At 39.6% G+C, this 19,250-nt stretch overlaps 1 protein-coding gene across 3 annotated transcripts in view; it reads left to right on the forward strand.

The window, feature by feature from the left end:
* Positions 1–19,250, forward strand: part of NVL (nuclear VCP like) — a 107,321-nt gene that overhangs the window by 43,661 nt on the left and 44,410 nt on the right. For all 3 annotated transcript variants that reach the window (XM_024231690.3, XM_054519792.2, XM_054519790.2), the window contains 4 exons: positions 654–758; positions 5,610–5,672; positions 11,271–11,390; positions 18,265–18,364. In XM_024231690.3, the coding sequence (XP_024087458.2) occupies positions 654–758; positions 5,610–5,672; positions 11,271–11,390; positions 18,265–18,364 (388 nt within the window). The remainder of the gene's footprint in view (positions 1–653; positions 759–5,609; positions 5,673–11,270; positions 11,391–18,264; positions 18,365–19,250) is intronic.

Consider the following 19,250-nt stretch of genomic DNA (forward strand, 5'->3'; position numbering starts at 1 on the left):
TAGTCAACAGGTATCTCTGGCTTTTAACTATGCAAAAGTTACTGCTGCATCTGATTTCTTAGAGGAGACCATTGTCTAAACATTTTATAACCTAGAAATTTAAATGGTTTTCTAAAAAATATTTGTTGAAATATTATATCGTTATGTCTAAAATGTTCTTAGACATTATGTTCAAGTATAAATTCCTCAAGTGCAGGGACTTTTCTTTTTATCACCACAGAGCATGAACAGGTAAACCAGGTACTGTTCGTATCTTCAGGCCTCACAGTCATGTTGAAAATAAGCCTGAGAGGCTGGGCGCAGTGGCTCATGCCTATAATCCCAGCACTTTGGGAGGCTGAGGCAGGTGGATCACTTGAGGTCAGGAGTTCAAGACCAGCCAGGCCAACATGGTGAAACCCCCAATCTACTAAAAATACAAAAATTAGCCAGGCGTGGTGGCATGTGCCTGTAGTCCCAGCTACTCACGAGGCTAAGGTGGGAGGATCGCTTGAACCCAGGAGGCAGAAGTTGCAGTGAGCCAAGACAGCGCCACTGCACTCCAGCTGGGTGACAGAGGGAGACTCAACCATAAAATATGTATCTGGAAATAATTTGAACCTGTAGTATAAAATGGACATGTAATGGATCGCCGTTGGTATCATTCTTTCCAGGCACCAGTACGCAACCCAGACCAGTTCAAAGCTCTTGGATTGGTGACTCCGGCTGGGGTCCTCCTTGCTGGTCCTCCTGGCTGTGGGAAGACTCTGCTGGCAAAGGTATCATATAAGTTCAATTGCATGTAATTTATTTCTTACTATTAGATAGGATAATATGAATTTAACTTTAAATATTACAGTGAGGTAAGTCTTATGCATAATTTTTATCAGAAGTTTATTTTAGCAAAACTGACAACTTTCTTCATGAAAGTTTCCTACTTTTTTAAATTACAAATGCACATGATTGAAAAATGTTTATATCAATCATAATCCTGTCAATTTTAACATGCAATTATTATATTTTCTGTGTATTATATTTTAGCTTTTTAGTGAGTATTATTCCATAGTTTTAGTTTTTACTTGACTTGGTTTCCTGCTTTCCTGCTTTGGTATTGCTATTGTTTATAACTTAAATATTTTCCTCTATATTTCTTGTAATTATTTTCTAAAATTGTTTTTTTATAATAGAAAATAAAAATAAGCAAAAAGGAAAAGCATTGTGTATAATTCTCTCACTGCCACCTACTACTATTATTTCATTTCATTGTCAATCCTTCAGATATTTTTCTATGCATACATATCAAAGTAATATCTAACTTTTACATTTTTACATGCATTTTTACAAATATAAGCTTTTTTTTTTTTTTTTTTTGAGATGGAGTCTCATTCTGTCGCCCAGGCTGGAGTACAGTGGCATGATCTTGGCTCACTGCAACTTCTGCTTCCTGGGTGCAATCAATTCTCTTGCCTCAGCCTCCCGAGTAGCTGGGGTTACAGACACACGCCACCACACCCAGCTAATTTTTGTATTTTTAGTAGAGATGGGGTTTCACCATGTTAGTTAGGCTGGTCTCGAACTCCTGACCTCGCGATCCACCCGCCTCGGCCTCCCAAAGTCCTGGAATTACAGGCGGAGCCACCACGCCCAGCCACAAATATAAGCTTTTTTAAACATGTTTTTCTCACTTAGCTATATTTCCTGAACATCTTCACATGTCAGTATATATTGATACACATCAATATTTTTAATGCCTGCATAATATTCTACCATAAAGATAGATGTTCTATAATTTATGGAAATGATCCCATATTGAAACAACACTACTTTAAATGGCCTTGCACTTATATTTTTGTACCTTGACTAATAATTATAGTAGAATGCATTTCTAAATAATTTTCCAGTCAAAGGAATGTATGTTTTTAAGGCTTTTGAGCCATATTATTAAAGTGCCTTCCTAAAGGTTTTCACCAGTTTTTACCTTTGTATCAATAGGGTATGAGAGTCAATTTTCCCACACCTTAAACTAGTGATGGCCATGAACGTTGCTCTTAATGGTGGACAATTTAATAGGTAAAAATGCTATCTTACAGTTTAAGTCGCATTTTAAAAATTACTAGTGTTTTTTTGGCCAGGCGTGGTAGCTCATGCCTGTAATCCCAGCACTCTGGGAGGCCGAGGTGGGTGGATCACTTGAGGCCAGGATTTCAAGACCAGCCTGGGTAACATGGTAAAACCCTGTCTCTACTAAAGTAAATTACAAACATTAGCCAGGTGCAGTGGTGCATGCCTGTAATCCCAGCTACTTGGGAGGCTGAGGCACAAGAATCACTTGACCCAAAGAGGCAGAGGCTGCAGTGAGCCAAGATCACACCACTGCATGCCAGCTTAGGCAACAGAGCAAGACTCTGTCTCAAAGAAAAAAAAAAACTAGTTTTTTAAATTTAAATATGTGTATTGGCTATATTTCTTTGTGAATTGTCTATTCATATCCTTTCCTGTTTTTCTGATGGCATACATGTGATTTTCTTTCTTATTTATTTATATCACTTCATATATTAAGATTTGTTATTTATAAATGTTGATTAGTTTATCTTGACTGTAACCATGTTTGACACCTTGAGCTTTTTTGGTTTGATTTTTATGTGGGCAAATTTCTGTCTTTTTGTGCTTTTTTTTCCCATTGAAATTATGCTTATTAGAACTGTCTTCCCTATGTGTAAAGTATGTTATCCATCATTTTTAGTGTCTGTATAATATTATATCCATAACTAACCCTTATCAACTTTTTAAAATATTTTGAATTGTAAGAAATTGAAATAACATTTTTAATAAGTACCACAGCAACCAAATTATAGCTCCTCAGTAAATATCAAATATCCATAGTGCTGTGTGTAAAACTTACTTTTATTTATACTACTAGTTTTCCTTGCTTAATGCTTTCAGTACTCTTAAAAGGCATTGATTTCAGAGAGCTGGGTATGGAGGTAGAAGAGAACAACACAGTCATTGATCTACATTTTTTTCACAATAGTTTTGGAAAAATATAGCCAGAAAGAAGGTTCTGTATGCTGGTGTGTGAATTCTCCAGGTCAATGCAGTTCCCTTTCATGTGTGTCCTATAGTGTTTATTATTTAATTAGTTACATCTGCCTTTGAGTAGTCCTATTCACAGCAGAGAGGAGGTAGCTTGGATAACTTGAAAAACATATATAGTACTAAAACATAGATCCACATTTCTCCTCTTCTTCTCCCCGCTACTGAACTGCCAACAATTGAGAACCACTCTGTTTAGTCAGATTTCTTTCTTTTTTTTTTTTTTTTTTTTTTGAGATGGAGTCTTGCTCTGTCACCCAGGCTGGAGTGCAGTGGCACAACCTTGGCTCACTGCAAGCTCCGCCTTCTGGGTTCACACCATTCTCCTGCCTCAGCCTCCTGAGTAGCTGGGACTACAGGTGCCTGCCACCACGCCCAGCTAATTTTTTGTATTTGTAGTAGAGATGGGGTTTCGCCACATTAGCCAGGATGGTCTCGATCTCCTGACCTCGTGATCCACCCGTGTCGGCCTCCCAAAGTGCTGGGATTACAGGCATGAGCCACCGCGCCCGGCCATAGTCAGATTTCTTGTATCTGACCTTTGGGAGCAGGGACTCTTACCTAGGACTCCATGAATGGACTTCACAGCCTCACTGAATCTATGAGCCCAGGCAATGTATTGTGTATATGTATCGTTTCTGGGGAAGAGTGTTCACAACAACTTTCATCAGGTTCTCCAAGGGGTGCAAGACTACATGCCCAAGAATCCAGAAATAGAAAATGTCCTTGAATGGCAGAGGCAAAGTATGGCCTAGGATAAACTCATGGAACAAATTATAGGTCAGAACCTAGAAACCTAGAGATGCATATAAAATTAGGTATTTGGCTGATCTTGATTGTTTTGTTTACTCAGGATAACAAAATAATACAATTTTTCTTGGCACCTGCACATACTAAGTATGTAACTAGCATAAAGTCAGGGCATGCAGTTACTGGAGTTGGAGAGGTTTGGAAGAATAAGAATTGGGAGTCCAGTTTTGGAAGTGATAGATTTGAAATGCTTGTGCAATCCAAGTGGTGATGCTGAGGAGTAGGTGGAACATAGATGGGGAGCTCAGATACCAGGTTCTAAGAACAGGAAAGAACTCTCTTCCATGATCATTTTGAAGTTCTGATTGATTTTTTTCAGGTTTCACCTCTGCATTCAGATTGTAATTCTTAGACTCTTCTACACATACAACTATGAGTTTCTCAACACTGACTCTTGGTAAAGACTGATAACTGATATTCAATTTTTGTTTGTAAATGAATGAATGCTTTCATCCCATGAGGTATTTCTTGAGTACAGAGACTAGCATTTCACTGGAATTCCAAACTAGGGCTATAAATGTATTTGTATTTACATAAGCATGTTTATGTAAACAAATGTTCACATAAATATTTTGTGTCATTTCCATTTGATTTATAGCCTTAGTAATTCTTAGAAAGTCGTAGGTTTCAGCCTGGGCAATATGGCAAAACCCTGTCTCTACCAAAAAAAATACAAAAATTAGCTGAGTATGGTGGCATACTCCTGTAATCCCAGCTCTTCGGAAGGCTGAGGTGAGAGGATTGCCTGAACCTGGGAAGTCAAGACTGCAGTGAGCTGTGATCTCATCACTGCACTCCAGCCTGGGCAACAGTAAGATTCTGTCTCAAAAAAAAAAAACCTTAAAGTGAAATTTTAAAAAAAAAGTTGTACGTTAACACATTAACGTTTATTTCCTTTGATTTTCCCTTTATCCATTCCCCTTTTCCCATTTGTCTTTTTTCCTTTTTTTTTTTTTTTTTTTTTTGAGACAGAGTCTCGCTCTGTCGCCCAGGCTGGAGTGCTATGGCGCAATCTTGGCTCACTGCAACCTCTGCCTCCCGGGTACAAGCAGTTCTCCTGTCTCAGCCTCTCGAGTAGCTGAGACTATAGGCGCATGCCACCATGCCCAACTAATTTTTGTATTTTTAGTAGAGATGGGGTTTCGCCTTATTGGTCAGGCTGGTCTCGAACTCCTGACCTCAGGTGATCCACCCGCCTCGGCCTCCCAAAGTGCTAGGATTACAGGCGTGAGTCACTGCACCCAACCCTTTTTTCCTTTTAATAAGAAAGAGGTAACTATTAATATAGAAAGGGAGACACAGACTTAAGACCACGAAAAGGGCTGGGCGCAGTAGCTCACGCCTGTAATCCTAGCACTTTGGCAGGCCGAGGCGGGCTGATCACGAGGTCAGGAGATTGAGACCATCCTGGCTAACATGGTGAAACCCCATCTCCACTAAAAATATAAAAAATCAGCCGGGCGTGGTGGCGGGCGCCTGTAGTCCCAGCTACTCGGGAGGCTGAGGCAGGAGAATGGCGTCAACCCGGGAGGCAGAGTTTGCAGTGAGCCGAGATCGCGCCACTGCACTTCATCCTGGGCGACAGAGCGAGACTCCATCTAAAACACACACACACACACACACACACACACAGAGTCCTTTCATTGTCACACATCATCATCATTATTATTGTTATTATTATTACTGTGTATTGGTCTTATTTGTGTCTTTTTGTTTCCTCTTGCTAGGCTGTTGCAAATGAGTCCGGACTAAATTTTATATCTGTCAAGGGCCCCGAATTACTAAACATGGTAAGTTATTGAGCATGAACCATTATTTTAGATTAGAAAAAGTAATGGTCATGCAAATTACGGGGTAAAATATTCTCAGATCTTTCAGCAATTGTGGTATTTTGGTATTTAAAATCAGTGCTGTAGGAGTGAGGAGGCTGACCTTTGCTCTGCTCTGCTACTTTGGGTGTATAAATGCTTTCTCAATTAAGTCTGTTAACCTCTAAGCCTGAATTTTCCCACAGCTAGAAGCAGTAGAGCAAAGATTTCAATCTGAGTTGTCTGACTTCTGATCTACTTTTTGTCCTGTTGTCATGTGGCTCAGATGAGTTCTGTATTAATAAATAAAAATACTTCTGGAGATAGAAGTCACTCAAGTGCTGTATCTTCCTTCTGCGTTTAAGCAATTTATTATCCAAATTTAAGACACTTTGAATTTCTTATATTTTTGTCCCTGTCTACGAAAAGTAAAAATGCCATTCTATGATATATTCCAACAAAGAAGAAATGAGGGTAACATTTGTTTTAAAAGATTTTTAAAATTTATCTCTACCCCAATTTTTAAATGTTTCCTATTGTGTATTACTTTCTCCCTAAAATAAGGGAGTTATACCTAAGTATTTCCTATGGGCTTTTTACATACCTCGTAACTTTTCTTGTACTTCGTTTTGATTTTCCAGCAGAGGTGGTATTAGATGTGAATCTTGAAGCAGAGGGCATTGGTGGGAACTGGGATTGGAAAAGAAGGTTATAGCCAGACATTGAAGGGCCTTTATACCAAGCTAAAGTTTGGATGTTAACTTCAGAATATCAGAGAGCTAATAGAGGTTTTAAAGCAAGAGTGTAACATATTTTTAAAAATTGTAATTAATAAAAATTTTATTATAAAATATTTCCACATATAAGGAATTCCAAAGAGTAATATAATATACCCCTATGTATCACCCAGCAAAAAAAAAAACAAAAAACAAAAAAAAACAGCAGTACACTTAAAGCTTCTTGCAAACCCTCCCTCATGATGTTCCCTGTTCTCTTTCCCATGGAACTTACCACAAGGCTGAATTTGGTGCTTATTAGTTCCATGCACTTCTTTCTATATTTACTATGTATGTATTTATCCCTAAACAATATATAGTATTATTTTATATGTTTCAGAAGTATAAGGCCAGGCACAGTGGCCGACACCTGTAATCCCCAGCACTTTGGGAGGCTGAGGCAAGAGGATCACTTGAGGCCAGGCATTTAAGACAGACCAACATACCAAGACCCTGTCTCTACCAAAAAAATTTTTAATGTAATTTTTTTAAGTATGAGGTTTATGAGATAATTGGAAATGTTAGTGCTTACTGAATATTTGATATTAAGGAAATACTAATTTTTAAGTGTGATAATGACATGTTAAAATCATATTTTAGAGATACTGAAATATTTATAAATAAAATAGGACATCTAGGATTTTCTTCAATAAAACAAGGAAAGGGGCCAGGAGTATAGATGAAGCAAGACTGGTCATTAATTGAGTTGATAATAATTGAAGGTCAGTGATGGGTACATTTGAAGTTTATAACTGTTGTATCTCTTTAGTTATAAGTTTGGAACTCTCCTTATAAACTCTCCATGGTATAAAGCAAAACAAACAAAAAACCCCTTTAAATAGTGTGTATTATTTTGCAACTTGGTTTGGTTGAGTTTTTTGGTTTTTGTTTTGTTTTGTTTTTTGAGAGAGAGACAGAGTCTCTGGAAGCAGAGGTTTTGCTGTGTTGTCCAGGCTGGTCTCAAACTCCTGGCCTCAGGTGATCCTCCTATCTCAGCCTCCCAAAATGCTGGGATTATAGGTGTGAGTGACTATACCTATTCTTGGTTGTTATTTTTGTTCAATATTTATTTATAATACTTACCTCTGTTGATATATTTTTAGTTTAACTTTTTGTGTGGCATTTCATTGAATGAATATAACCATACTTTAAAAATCAGTTTTTTTCTGATGAATTTTTAGGTTGAATATTATATATGTATATCTTTGCATATATTTGTGAGATTTTTTCCCCTTAGGGTATATACCCAGAAGGAGAATTGCTGAATCTTAGAGTATGTGCACTTTCAAAAATATTAGGTATTGGCTGGGCACAGTGGCTCACACCTGTAATCCCAGCACTTTGAGAGGTCAAGGCAGGAGGATTGCTTGAGACCAGTTTGAGACCAGCATGGGCAACATAGTGAGACCCTGTCTCTACAAAAAAAACCCATAAAATTAGCCAGATGCACACCTGTAGTCCCATCTCTTTGGGAGGCTGAGGTGGGAGGATCGCTTGAGCCTGAGAAGTCGAGGCTGCAGTGAGCTATGATTGCACCACTGCTCTCCAGCCTAGGCAACAGAGCAACATCCTGTCTCAAAAAAAAAAAAAATCGGATATTGCTAACTATTTTTATAAAGTGATTGTATCAGATTGTCCCACATTCTCAACAGCAGTGTTGGTGTCTGATATTTTCATTTTTGCCAGTCTGGTGAATATGGCATTTTGCCTCATTGTGGTCTGATTTGTTTTTAACGGGTGGGTAGGGGGAAGAGGTCTGTGGAAGAGTGCAGAATGTCTCTGAAAGATTAGATGATCTGGGCTGGGCGTGGTGGCTCATGCCTATAATCCCTGCACTTTGGGAGGCCAAGGTGGACGGATCACTTGAGGTCAGGAATTCAAGACCAGTGTGGCCAATGTGGTGAAACCCCATTGTAAAAATACAAAAAAATTAGCCAGGCATGGTGGTGGGTGTCTGTAATCCCAGCTACTCAGGAAGCTGAGGCAGGAGAATTGTTTGAACTCAGGAGGTGGAGGTTACGGTGAGCGGAGATCACGCCACTGCACTCCAGCCTGGGCGACAGACAGAGTGAGACTCCGTCTCAAAAAAAAAAAAAAGAAAAAAAAGATTGGATGATCTAATGAGGAAGATGGGCATCTTGGGATTGGAAAATGAGTTCACTCTAGGACATTTTAGATTAAACAGCCATCTGGAGATGTCCAGCAGGCAGTAGGAAATATGAATCTGAAGCTCTGAAGAGATTTGAAAGTCACTATCATCTAAGTGGTACCTAAAACCATGGGAATGGGTTCAGTCTGGTAGGACAAGTTTATTAAGTAAAAGAACAGTTACATTAAGGGCCTCTGACAGAACCCTGAAAGATTCGAACAATTAAGGGATAAAGAAGCAAGATATGGTAAAGGAGACTGAAAGTGCTTGGTCATAAGATGGAGGACACCCCGGACCTTCTAAGCCTGAAAACCAAGGGAACATGAGTTTTTCAACCTTGTCAGTGTGACCAAACAGTATAAAAGATATTGAGAGTGGGACTTGGGATTTGGTAATTAGAAGGTCATTGGTGGCTTTAGGGAAAATATGTTTAATAATGATGTTTGCAAAAGCCAGACTAAAATGGTTGAAAATTTGATGGCCAGTAAAGATTTTGAGATAATAAATGTAGGATCTTTACTTGAAATGTTGCATGTTTCAAATAAAGGGTAAGATGGGCTTTTCATTTATTTACTTATTTTTAATCACTGTTGCCTTGTTAAGATTAAATAGGTTTTAATATGTCCTTGTTGAAACTTTAGGTTTACCTTTCCCTAAATTAAATTTCCTTTTACCTAGTTACCTTGGTTTACCACTTCCAAAGTCACTTTGCCAACGATATTGATTGTTCTCTTCTATTCCTATCTGAAACTTTATGTCTCCCAGCCCCCTGATATGCCTTCTTTTACAACAGTACTGAATGTTTTGCTTCAGCATTGCAAGTATAGTTTTTGCTGAATTAGATTTTCCAGGAAAGTCTACTATATTTGTACACTGTTTATTATATTTGCACACTGTGTGCTATATTTGTACACTGTGCAGCATGTTATGACAGAAAAATCTGAATAGGACTCCTGCTTTCCAAGGACTTTGTAATATAATATAGTGAGGGTAGAAGAGCTCAAATGTTACAATAATGATAAAATCTGAATATCTGAATAGGACCCCTGCTTTCCAAGGGCTTTATAATATAGTGAAGGTAGAAGAGCTCAAATGTTATAATAATACAAAGTACTTTAAGAGCAAAGAAATACTTTGGGTTTGGTTTGGGTCAAATGATAGTAAAACAGTTTTATGTGTCATAAAACTAGTTTTATGTGTCAAAGTCCAGAAAGTATCAGGATGAGGATGAGCCATATACAATTGCTGATATTTAACCATTTTTGACCTGTAATAGCCAACTGCATATAGTTCAACTTAATCAAATTAGCTATTATGGGAAGAATGATTAATGAGGATCTTTTAGAATGTAAGAAGAAATGTTTGGAGGTAGGTTAGAAAGCAGTTCAAGTAAGGGAAGCAGAATGAGCAAAAGTTCAAAGAAAAGTACCAAAAGGATGTGAGGGAAAGAAAGTTCTATTCAAATGAAAAAATAACACTTTAATCTCTGTCGTCTGTGGTGTATTCTTTGCCTTGATTATTTAGTATGGCCATATAGTCATTAAATAGCATAGGTGATATGAAATAGTTGGCACTGTAGGCCGGGGGCAGTGGCTCATGCCTGTAATCCCAGCATTTTGGGAGGCCGAGGCAGGTGGATCATTTGAGGTCAGGAGTTCGAGACCAGCCTGGCCAACATGGTGAAACCCCATCTCTACTAAAAATACACAAATTAGCCAGGTGGTAGTGGCGGTGTGCCTGTAATCCCAGCTACTCGGGAGGCTGAGGCAGGAGAATCGCTTGAGCCTGGGGGGCGGAGGTTGCAGTGAGCCAAGATTGCTCCACTGCACTCTGGTCTGGTTGACAGAGAGACCCTGTCTTAAAACAAAAATAATAATAATAATTGGCACTGTAAAGATGTTTTTGGATTCCATCTTATTTAGCAGTTTCATTAAGAAAAAACTGCTCTTTCTTAATCATCTGCTTTGACATTTTACAAGAAAAATTTCTTATGCCTAAGCTAGAAGTGAAATAATCCTTACATGTAGCTTTTCTTATTACTTAGTCCTAATGTTATAGTTGCTTGTGAATTGGTATATTTCTTGACTTATCTTAATGTTTTATATTTTGATTTAGATTTCAACATAGAGTAAGCCATTATGAAACCTGTTAAATGCCTAGTTGGCTCACTTTGCCTCCTCTGATGCTGTATGACAAAATAGTTATTCCTTTATTTAGTAAGACGACTTGTGTAGAAATAACAATAAAACAGTAATGTGACTTGTGTGCATGTAAAATACTGTTGAATTAATGAAAATTGCTGCTGGATATTTTATATGCACGAAGCTTACAAGATTTGTTCTAAAGTGCAATTGAATTTTGGTGATTTTTTTGAGCTAGAGAAGACCTTACGTTTCACATAAGTCTTCATTCTATAAATAAGGAAATTTATAGTAGGCTTAAATATTAGCTAATTTTTAAGTTGCACTATATGCAGTTGGCTATTACAGGTCAAAAATGGTTAAATATCAGCAATTGTATATGGTTCATTCTGATACTTTCTGGACTTTGACACATAAAACTAGTTCTATGTCACATAAAACTGTTTTAGTATCATTTGACCCAAACCACAAAATTGAACTGTTGGTATTTTATTTCCTTTCTGTGTATGTTTAGTATGTTGGTGAGAGTGAACGTGCTGTGCGACAAGTTTTTCAACGAGCCAAGAACTCAGCACCCTGTGTGATATTCTTTGATGAAGTGGATGCTTTATGTCCTCGAAGATCAGACCGAGAGGTAAGTATCATGGACTAGTGGTTTTCAGATTCTTTTAGCACAATAAACCTTTTCTATGTTCCAAGCCAGGTATTTCTTATGAAGTCACCCCTTGGGAGCATTGAGACTCTTAATGAAGACACCTAGTAATTTGAAATCAAATCGTAGAGATAGCAGTTGTATTTTGTATCTGCCTCTGCATCCATTTTTTTTCCTGTATATTATTTTGGTTGCACAATCCGTAGGTCATCCTAATTCACACAGATGAGTAGGTAAGTATGGAAATTATATTGTTTTAAATAGCTTGCCTTATAATCTTGTAATCCTACAACACTCTTGAGATAAATGGGTTCTTGAGACAGGAAAAAATATAGTTTAAGATATCATGCAGTCAAAATAGGGTCAGGTTATTAAGACCCAAAACCTTTTCTCTTAAAGTGAGGACATTAAAATGAAGAAGATAAAAAAAGACCCAACACCCATTTTATATCTGGAGAAGATATAAAATTGATCTGCATTGAATACCACTTGTGTCAGCCACACTGAGTCACAGTCCTTAGATTTCAGTACAGAGTACCAGGAACAGTTGTTATTAGGAGTGCTATTATATAACAATTTGAAGCTTAGTGAAGCATAACATAAACAATAAATATATAACCTTTTTGAAGCAGATAGCAACTGCTATTTTTATTTATTTTTATTTTTTATTTTTTTTGAGATGGAGTTTTGCGCTTGTCTCCCAGGCTGGAGTGCAATGGTGGTGCGATCTCGGCTCACTGCAACTTCCGCCTCCTGGGTTCAAGCGATTCTCTTCCCTCAGCCTCCTGAGTAGCTGGGATTACAGGCACCCGCCACCATGTCTGGCTAATTTTTGTATTTTTAGTAGAGACAGGGTTTCCCCATGTTGGTCAGGCTGGTCTTGAGCTCCTGACCTCAGGTGATGCATCCGTCTCGGCCTCCCAAAGTGCTGGGATTACAAGGGTGAGCCACCATGCCCGGCCACAAGTACATTTCTTGTAAGATGACTGAAGGAATGGTTACATTTCTTTTTGTTGTTGTTGTTGTTGTTGAAACGGAGTCTCACTCTGTCACCCAGACTGGAGGAGTACAGTGGTGCAATCTCGGCTCACTGCAACCTCTGCCACCCAGGTTCAAGCAATTCTCCTGCCTCAGCCTCCCGAGTAGCTGGGATTACAGGTGCCCACCACCGCACCTGGCTAATTTTCATAGTTTTTAGTAGAGACAGGGTTTTACCATCATTTCTGAAACCTAGGAAATATTTTGTGATTTATTTTCAATAGGGGGGTGTGTGTGTGTGTGTGTGTGTGTGTGTGTGTGTGTGTGTTAGGTCATAAAACATTATTGCATGCCTCATTTTGCTAAAAATCTCCAAAAACATTCAAAAGTCACACACAAAAAAAGATGACTAATATAAATAAATAAATAAATAAATGAATAAATAAATGTGACTCACATTTTAGTGGTTTTGTTTCTTCATCCAGTAGTCATTGATACCATCATAGAAAATTCTTATTATGGGCTTATCTTTGATAGTGATGTCAGTGACTGAGGCAGAGATCCTTCCCAGGTTCCCCAATCATATTCCAAAGTCTACTGTGGGCTATGGAGCAAAACACAGCACTTTGTTATCTCCAGCTGATTAGGGCACAGCATGCTCTGGATTTTATTCCTTTCCTTTTTATTTCCATCTCTTTTGCCATGAATAAACCCTTCATTTGTCCATAGCCCCTTCAATTGGTTTGAAGCTCTCTACTGTCAGCTGGTAAATCTAAATTTGGAGAGATTCATTGTCAACTGTTGCCCTCAAAGAAGTTTGTAGCCATATGACGTACATGTCTAACTTCTAGTTTATCTCTCTCTTTTTTTTAAGGAATAAAAATGGCTGCTCCATAGGCAGACCGGCCTTATCGCCTTATCTGTTTCTTGTATGTCTACTGCCATACATTTCTTTCTTTTTTTTTTTTTTTTTTTTTTTTTGAGAGAGAGTCTTGCTCTGTCACCCAGACTGGAGTGCAATGGCGCTATCTCAGTTCACTGCACCTCTGCCTCCCAGGTTCAAGCGATTTTCCTGACTCAGCCTCCCGAGTAGCTGAGATTACAGGCGCCTGCTACCATGCCCAGCTAATATTTGTATTTTCAGTAGAGATGGGGTTTCACCATGATGGCCAGGCTGGTCTCGAACTCTTCGTCTCAAGTGATCCACCATCCTCGGCCTCCCAAAGTATTGGGATTAGAGGCATGAGCCATCATGCCCAGCCTACTGCCATACATTTCTATACTCTGATATATATGGGTTTTTTTCCTTGTGTTTTTGTTTTGTTTGTTTGTTTGTTTTGAGACAGAGTCTTGCTCTGTCACCCAAGCTGGAGTGCAATAGAGTAATCTCAGCTCACTGCAGCCTCCGCCTCCCAGGTTCAAGCGATTTTCCTGACTCAGCCTCCAAAGTAGCTGGGACTACAGATGTGTGCCATCACACCTAGCTAATTTTGTATTTTTAGTAGAGACAGGGTTTTACCATGTTGGCCAGGCTGATCTTGAACTCCTGACCTCAGGTGATCCACTTGCCTTGGCCTCCCAAAGTGCTGGCATTACAGGTGTGAGCCACTACACCCAGCTATGGTTTGCTTTTCTAACATTTTCACCTAAAGCAGATTCTAAAAACATTTTATTTTTATTGTTTGTTTCTTTTTATTTGATTTTTTTTTTTAAACAGAGTCTCACTCTCACTCAGGCTGCAGTGCAGTGGCGCGATCTCAGCTCTCCACAACCTCTGCCTCCTGGGTTCAAACGATTCTCGTGCCTCAGCCTCCTGAGTAGCTGGTACTACAGGTGTGTGCCACCATGCCCAGCTGATTTTTTGTATTTTTTTTTTTTTAGTAGAGACAGGGTTTCACTATGTTGGCCAGGCTGGTCTCGAACTTCTAACCTCAGGTGATCCACCTGCCTCAGCCTTCCAAAGTGCTAGGATTACAGACATGAGCCACCATGCCCGGCCTCTAAAAACATTTTAAATTTGAATGTATTCTTTTTTTTTTTTGAGACGGTGTCTCGTTCTGTCGCCCAGGCTGGAGTACAGTGGTGCGATCTCGGTTCACTGCAACCTCCGCCTCCTGGGTTCACATGATTCTCCTGCCTCAGCCTCCCGAGTAGCTGGGATTACAGGTGCACACCACCACGCCCGGCTAATTTTTTGTGTATTTTTAGTAGAGGTAGGGTTTCACTATGTTGGCCAGACTGGTCTCGAACTCCTGACCTCGTGATCTGCCTGCCTCGGCCTCCCAAAGTGCTGAGATTACAGGTGTGAGCCACCGCACCCAGCGAATGTATTCTTTTTTAATTGCACTAGTTATACATGAATACACATTTGTGAAAAATTCAAATAAAGCACAAATATAAAGAGTAAATTTCTTTCCATTCTCCTCCGTATTACTCTTTTTGGAGGTTATTACAAGACTGCTAATAGTTTAGTATGCATCATTCTAGAATTTTTTCCAGAAACATAAAAAAATTTATATTTTACACTTCTGTTTTGTTGTTGTTGCTGTTGTTTGAGACAGGGTCTTACCCTGTCGCCCAGGCTGGAGTGCAGTGGTGTGATCGTAGCTCACTGCCTGCCGCCTTGAGCTCCTGGGCTCAAGCAATGATCCCACCTCAGCTACCTGAGTAGCTAGTAGTATGGGTGTGCACCACCACACCCAGCTAAGTTTTTGTTTTTAGAGGCGGGATCTTGCTATGTTGCCCAGGCTTGTATTGAACTTCTGGCCTCAAGTGATTCTCCTGCCTCAGCCTCCCAAAGTGCTGGGATTACATCATGCCTAGACCTAGGCTTCTATTTTTTATATAAATATGGTCATTCTGTCTTGATGACTTTCTCATGTACGTAATAACTTAAAAATATATATTGTATAATCCTCAGTCTGGATGCAGTGGAATTTACATAATAATTCTCCTGTTTTGGTCATTTAGATTGTTTCCTGTTGTAAATAGAACTCTACTGAACTTGTTTCACATATTTTTGTGCACCTGTGATGGGACTATGTGAGATAGATTTTTGGAAATGAAAATCAGGGTTGAAGATTGATATATATTAGATTTTGAAAGATAATGCTGTATCATCCTTCACAAAAACTATCAGTTACATGTGCCCACCAACAGTGAGTGAAAATAACCATTTCCTATCAACAATGGATTATACCCATCTTTTTATTTTTTGGCAGTTTTATTGGCAAATCATATTACATTTTAGTATACATGTCCCTGATTACCATGAGGTTGACTATCTCCAGTGATTTGAAATTATCTGATCATATCTTTCAACCCTTTTGCTATTGCTGCCTTTTTTTCTTTTTTTATATTAATTGGTACTCTATGATGGAAAGTAGTATTTTATTTAATTATGTGTTGATACTATTTTTCCCAGTCTTATGACTTATATTTAATTTTATTACATAGAATATTATAGGTTTTGTTTGTTTTCTGTTTTGAGAGTCTCACTCTGTCGCCCAGGCTGGAGTGCAATGATGCGATCTCGGCTCACTGCAGCCTCCGCCTCCCGGGTTCAAGCGATTCTTCTTCCTCAGCCTCCCATGCAGCTGGGATTACAGGTTCCCACCACCATGCCCAGCTAATTTTTTGTATTTTTAGTAGAGATGGGGTTTCGCCATGTTGGCCAGGCTGGTCTTGCACTCCTGACCTCAGGTGATTCACATGTCTCGGCCTCCCAAAGTGCTGGGATTACAGGTGTGAGCCACCATGCCTGGCCAGAATATTATGGCTTTAATACAGCAAAATCTATCAGTCATTCATGTATCGACTCTGAGTTTGTCTTGCTTACGTAGAAAAAATGTTTTTTACCCATTACTTCCTTATATTTTTGAGTATGGGTTATGATTCTATTAGTGTTATGTTACCAAGGAGTCATAATAAAGAGCACCAAATATTTTTTTTCTAGAGAAATCAGTGGGGTAAGCTGGGCGTGGTAGTTCATACCTGTAATCCCAGCAGTTTGGGCAGCCGAAGCGGGCAGATTGCTTGAGTCCAGGAGTTCAAGACCAGCATGGGCAACATGGTGAAATCCTGGCTCTACAGAAAAAAAAGAAAAAGAAAGAAAAATTAGCCAGGTGTGGTGGTGCATACCTGTAGTCCCAGCCACTTTGGAGACTGAGATAGGAGGATTGCTTGAGCCTGGAAGGCAGAGGTTGCTGTCAGCTGAGATCTCACCACTGCACTTCCAGCCTGGGCGACAGAACAAGACCCCTGTCTCAAAAAAAAAAAAGAAAGAAATGAGGTAAGCCCATTACCATCTCTGTACATAAAATTTATGGTGAAGAAAAGCAATTAATGACCAAAAACACAGCACCACTTTTCTCATTTCCTTCATTTAAAACTTTTTTGTTGTTTCTGTATCTAAGTGATTTATCCCTCTCCCTGAATTTATACCAACTCGCTGAATGTTTCCTTTCACTTAGATATTGCTGAGGTAGCTGTACTTTGTATTATTTGCTTCAAGGAAAAGAGAAAATACCTCAGTGTCCCAGATATTCCTGTATGTGTCGCACTAAAAAGATCTGGAACACCTGGCTGGTCTAATGGTGGTGGGTTATCAGAACTTATTTAACATTAGTGTCATCCAGGTGCAGTGGCACAAGCCTGTAATCCCAGCACTTTGGGAGGCCGAGGCGGAAGGATCGGTTGAGCTCAGGGGTTTGAAACTAGCCTGGGCAATATACCAAGAGGATCTCTAGAAAAAATATGAAAATTAGCCAGGCGTGGTGACACACACCAGTAATCCCAGCTACTTGGGAGGCTGAGGTGGGAGGACTGCTTGAGCCCAGGAGGGGAAGGCTACAGTGAGCTGAGATCACACCACAACACTCTAGCCTGGGCTACAGAGTAAAACCCTGCCTCAAAAAAAAAAAAAAAAAAAAGTCTCACCAAAGTTGGTATACAAACTCCCACTGTTAAATTTGACTGGCTTTAAAAATAAAATAAAATGAGATCTAGAATGCCTGATATACTGGGAAATTTGGGGTTCGAAAGCTTAGTCTAGGGCCGGGCGCAGTGGCTCACTCCTGTAATCCCAGCACTTTAGGAGGCCGAGGTGGGCCGATCACCTGAAGTCAGGAGTTTCAAGACCAGCCTGCCCAACATGGTGAAACCGCATCTCTACTGAAATTACAAAATTAGCCAGGCATCGTGGTACATGCCTGTAATCCCAGCTACTTGAGAGGCGGAGGCAGGAGAATTGCTTGAACCCAGGAGACAGAGGTTGCAGTGAGCCGAGATCACAACATTGCACTCCAGTCTGGGCAACAAGAGCGAAACTTCATCTCAAAAAACAAAACAAACAAATAAACAAAAAAGCGTAGTCTTGGTGGGGTGCAGTGGCTCACACCTATAATCCCAGCACTTTGGGAGGCTGAGGCAAGAGGATTGCTTGAGGCCAGGAGGTCGAGACCAGCCTGGACAGCATAGCAAGACCCCATCTCTACCAAAGAAACAAAAGCTAGCTGTAGATTTGCCCCAAGGGAAGTGTATTGTGACGGTTAGATCTTTGAGTAACTCAAAAACATCAGACCTTGGGATCTATGCAGCCTGAGATTGAGTCTCATTTCTTCCTTTATCTAGTGATGAGAACTTGGACAAATAACCCCTCTAAGCCTCACTTTCCTCTTTTAGACTGTGGATAATAATAGGATTGCTGGGGAGGTCCACTGATGAGAACACATTTTGCACAGTGTCTGCATATAGTGACTCCTCAGAAAATGATCGTTATCTCCTTTGCATGGGGAAATGTATTATTTTTATGCAGAAGAAAATGGGTTTTTTTTCCGTTGTATTGAGAGCTGATGGAACCAGATTTATGTCTTTTTAGACAGGGGCAAGTGTCCGCGTGGTGAATCAGCTACTTACAGAGATGGATGGTCTGGAAGCACGCCAGCAGGTTTTTATCATGGCAGCCACTAACAGGCCAGGTAAGAAATAAAAATATTGTAACACAGGTGAATCTAAAAACTTAGAGCATTTCCATAAAGAGATTCAGATAATTAAAAATAAAAGTAAAAACTTGTAGCATTTATAAACAATATAATTCACATGCGTCCTAGGAAAGGAAGATTAAATTTGGGCAATCCATTTTTGGTTCTGTGAAAGGAAACGTCATAGTTGAAATAAAGGGTTAGAAAGCTTTCGCATAAGCTATAGTAAAAAGTATAGTATTACTGCTTGGATCCCATGAGATTGCTTTTCTGTGTTGGTGCTTAGAAAGCTCTTTTTGGCTGAGAACAGTTGCAGCATACACTTTTTTTTTTTTTTTTTGAGACGGAATCTCGCTCTATCACCCAGGCTGGCATGCAGTGGCGTGACCTTGGCTCACTGCAACCTCTGCCTCCTGAGTTCAAGTGATTCTCCTGCCTCAGCCTCCTGAGTAGCTGGGATTGATTACAGGTGCTGCCACCACACCCGGCTATTTTTTGTATTTTTAGTAGAGATGGGGTTTCGCCATGTTGGCCAGGCTGGTCTTGAACTCCTGACCTCAGGTGATCTGCCCACCTCATCCTCCCAAAGTGCTAGGATTACAGACGTGAGCCACTGCACCTGACCAGCATACACTTTTGACCACAAAAGTATTTTCAGAATTTGTGTCTTGTGGTATCTCTCTGGCTTATAGGAAACAAAAACCAGACCTTCACTCTACTAGAAGTTAAAGATAGATTTTTAAGGTTTTATGCTAGAGCCATGCCCCTGTATCTGCCCTGAATAATTACTGAAAATTGTTTTCAAGGTTAAGCATTCTTTGAGGGATTCAGAAAAGGGCTCAAGACTACAGAAGTGCAGAAGATGGCTCAGAGTTACAACTCT

This window comes from Pongo abelii, chromosome 1 (genome assembly GCF_028885655.2).
Source record: "Pongo abelii isolate AG06213 chromosome 1, NHGRI_mPonAbe1-v2.0_pri, whole genome shotgun sequence".
Classification (NCBI taxonomy): domain Eukaryota; kingdom Metazoa; phylum Chordata; class Mammalia; order Primates; family Hominidae; genus Pongo; species Pongo abelii.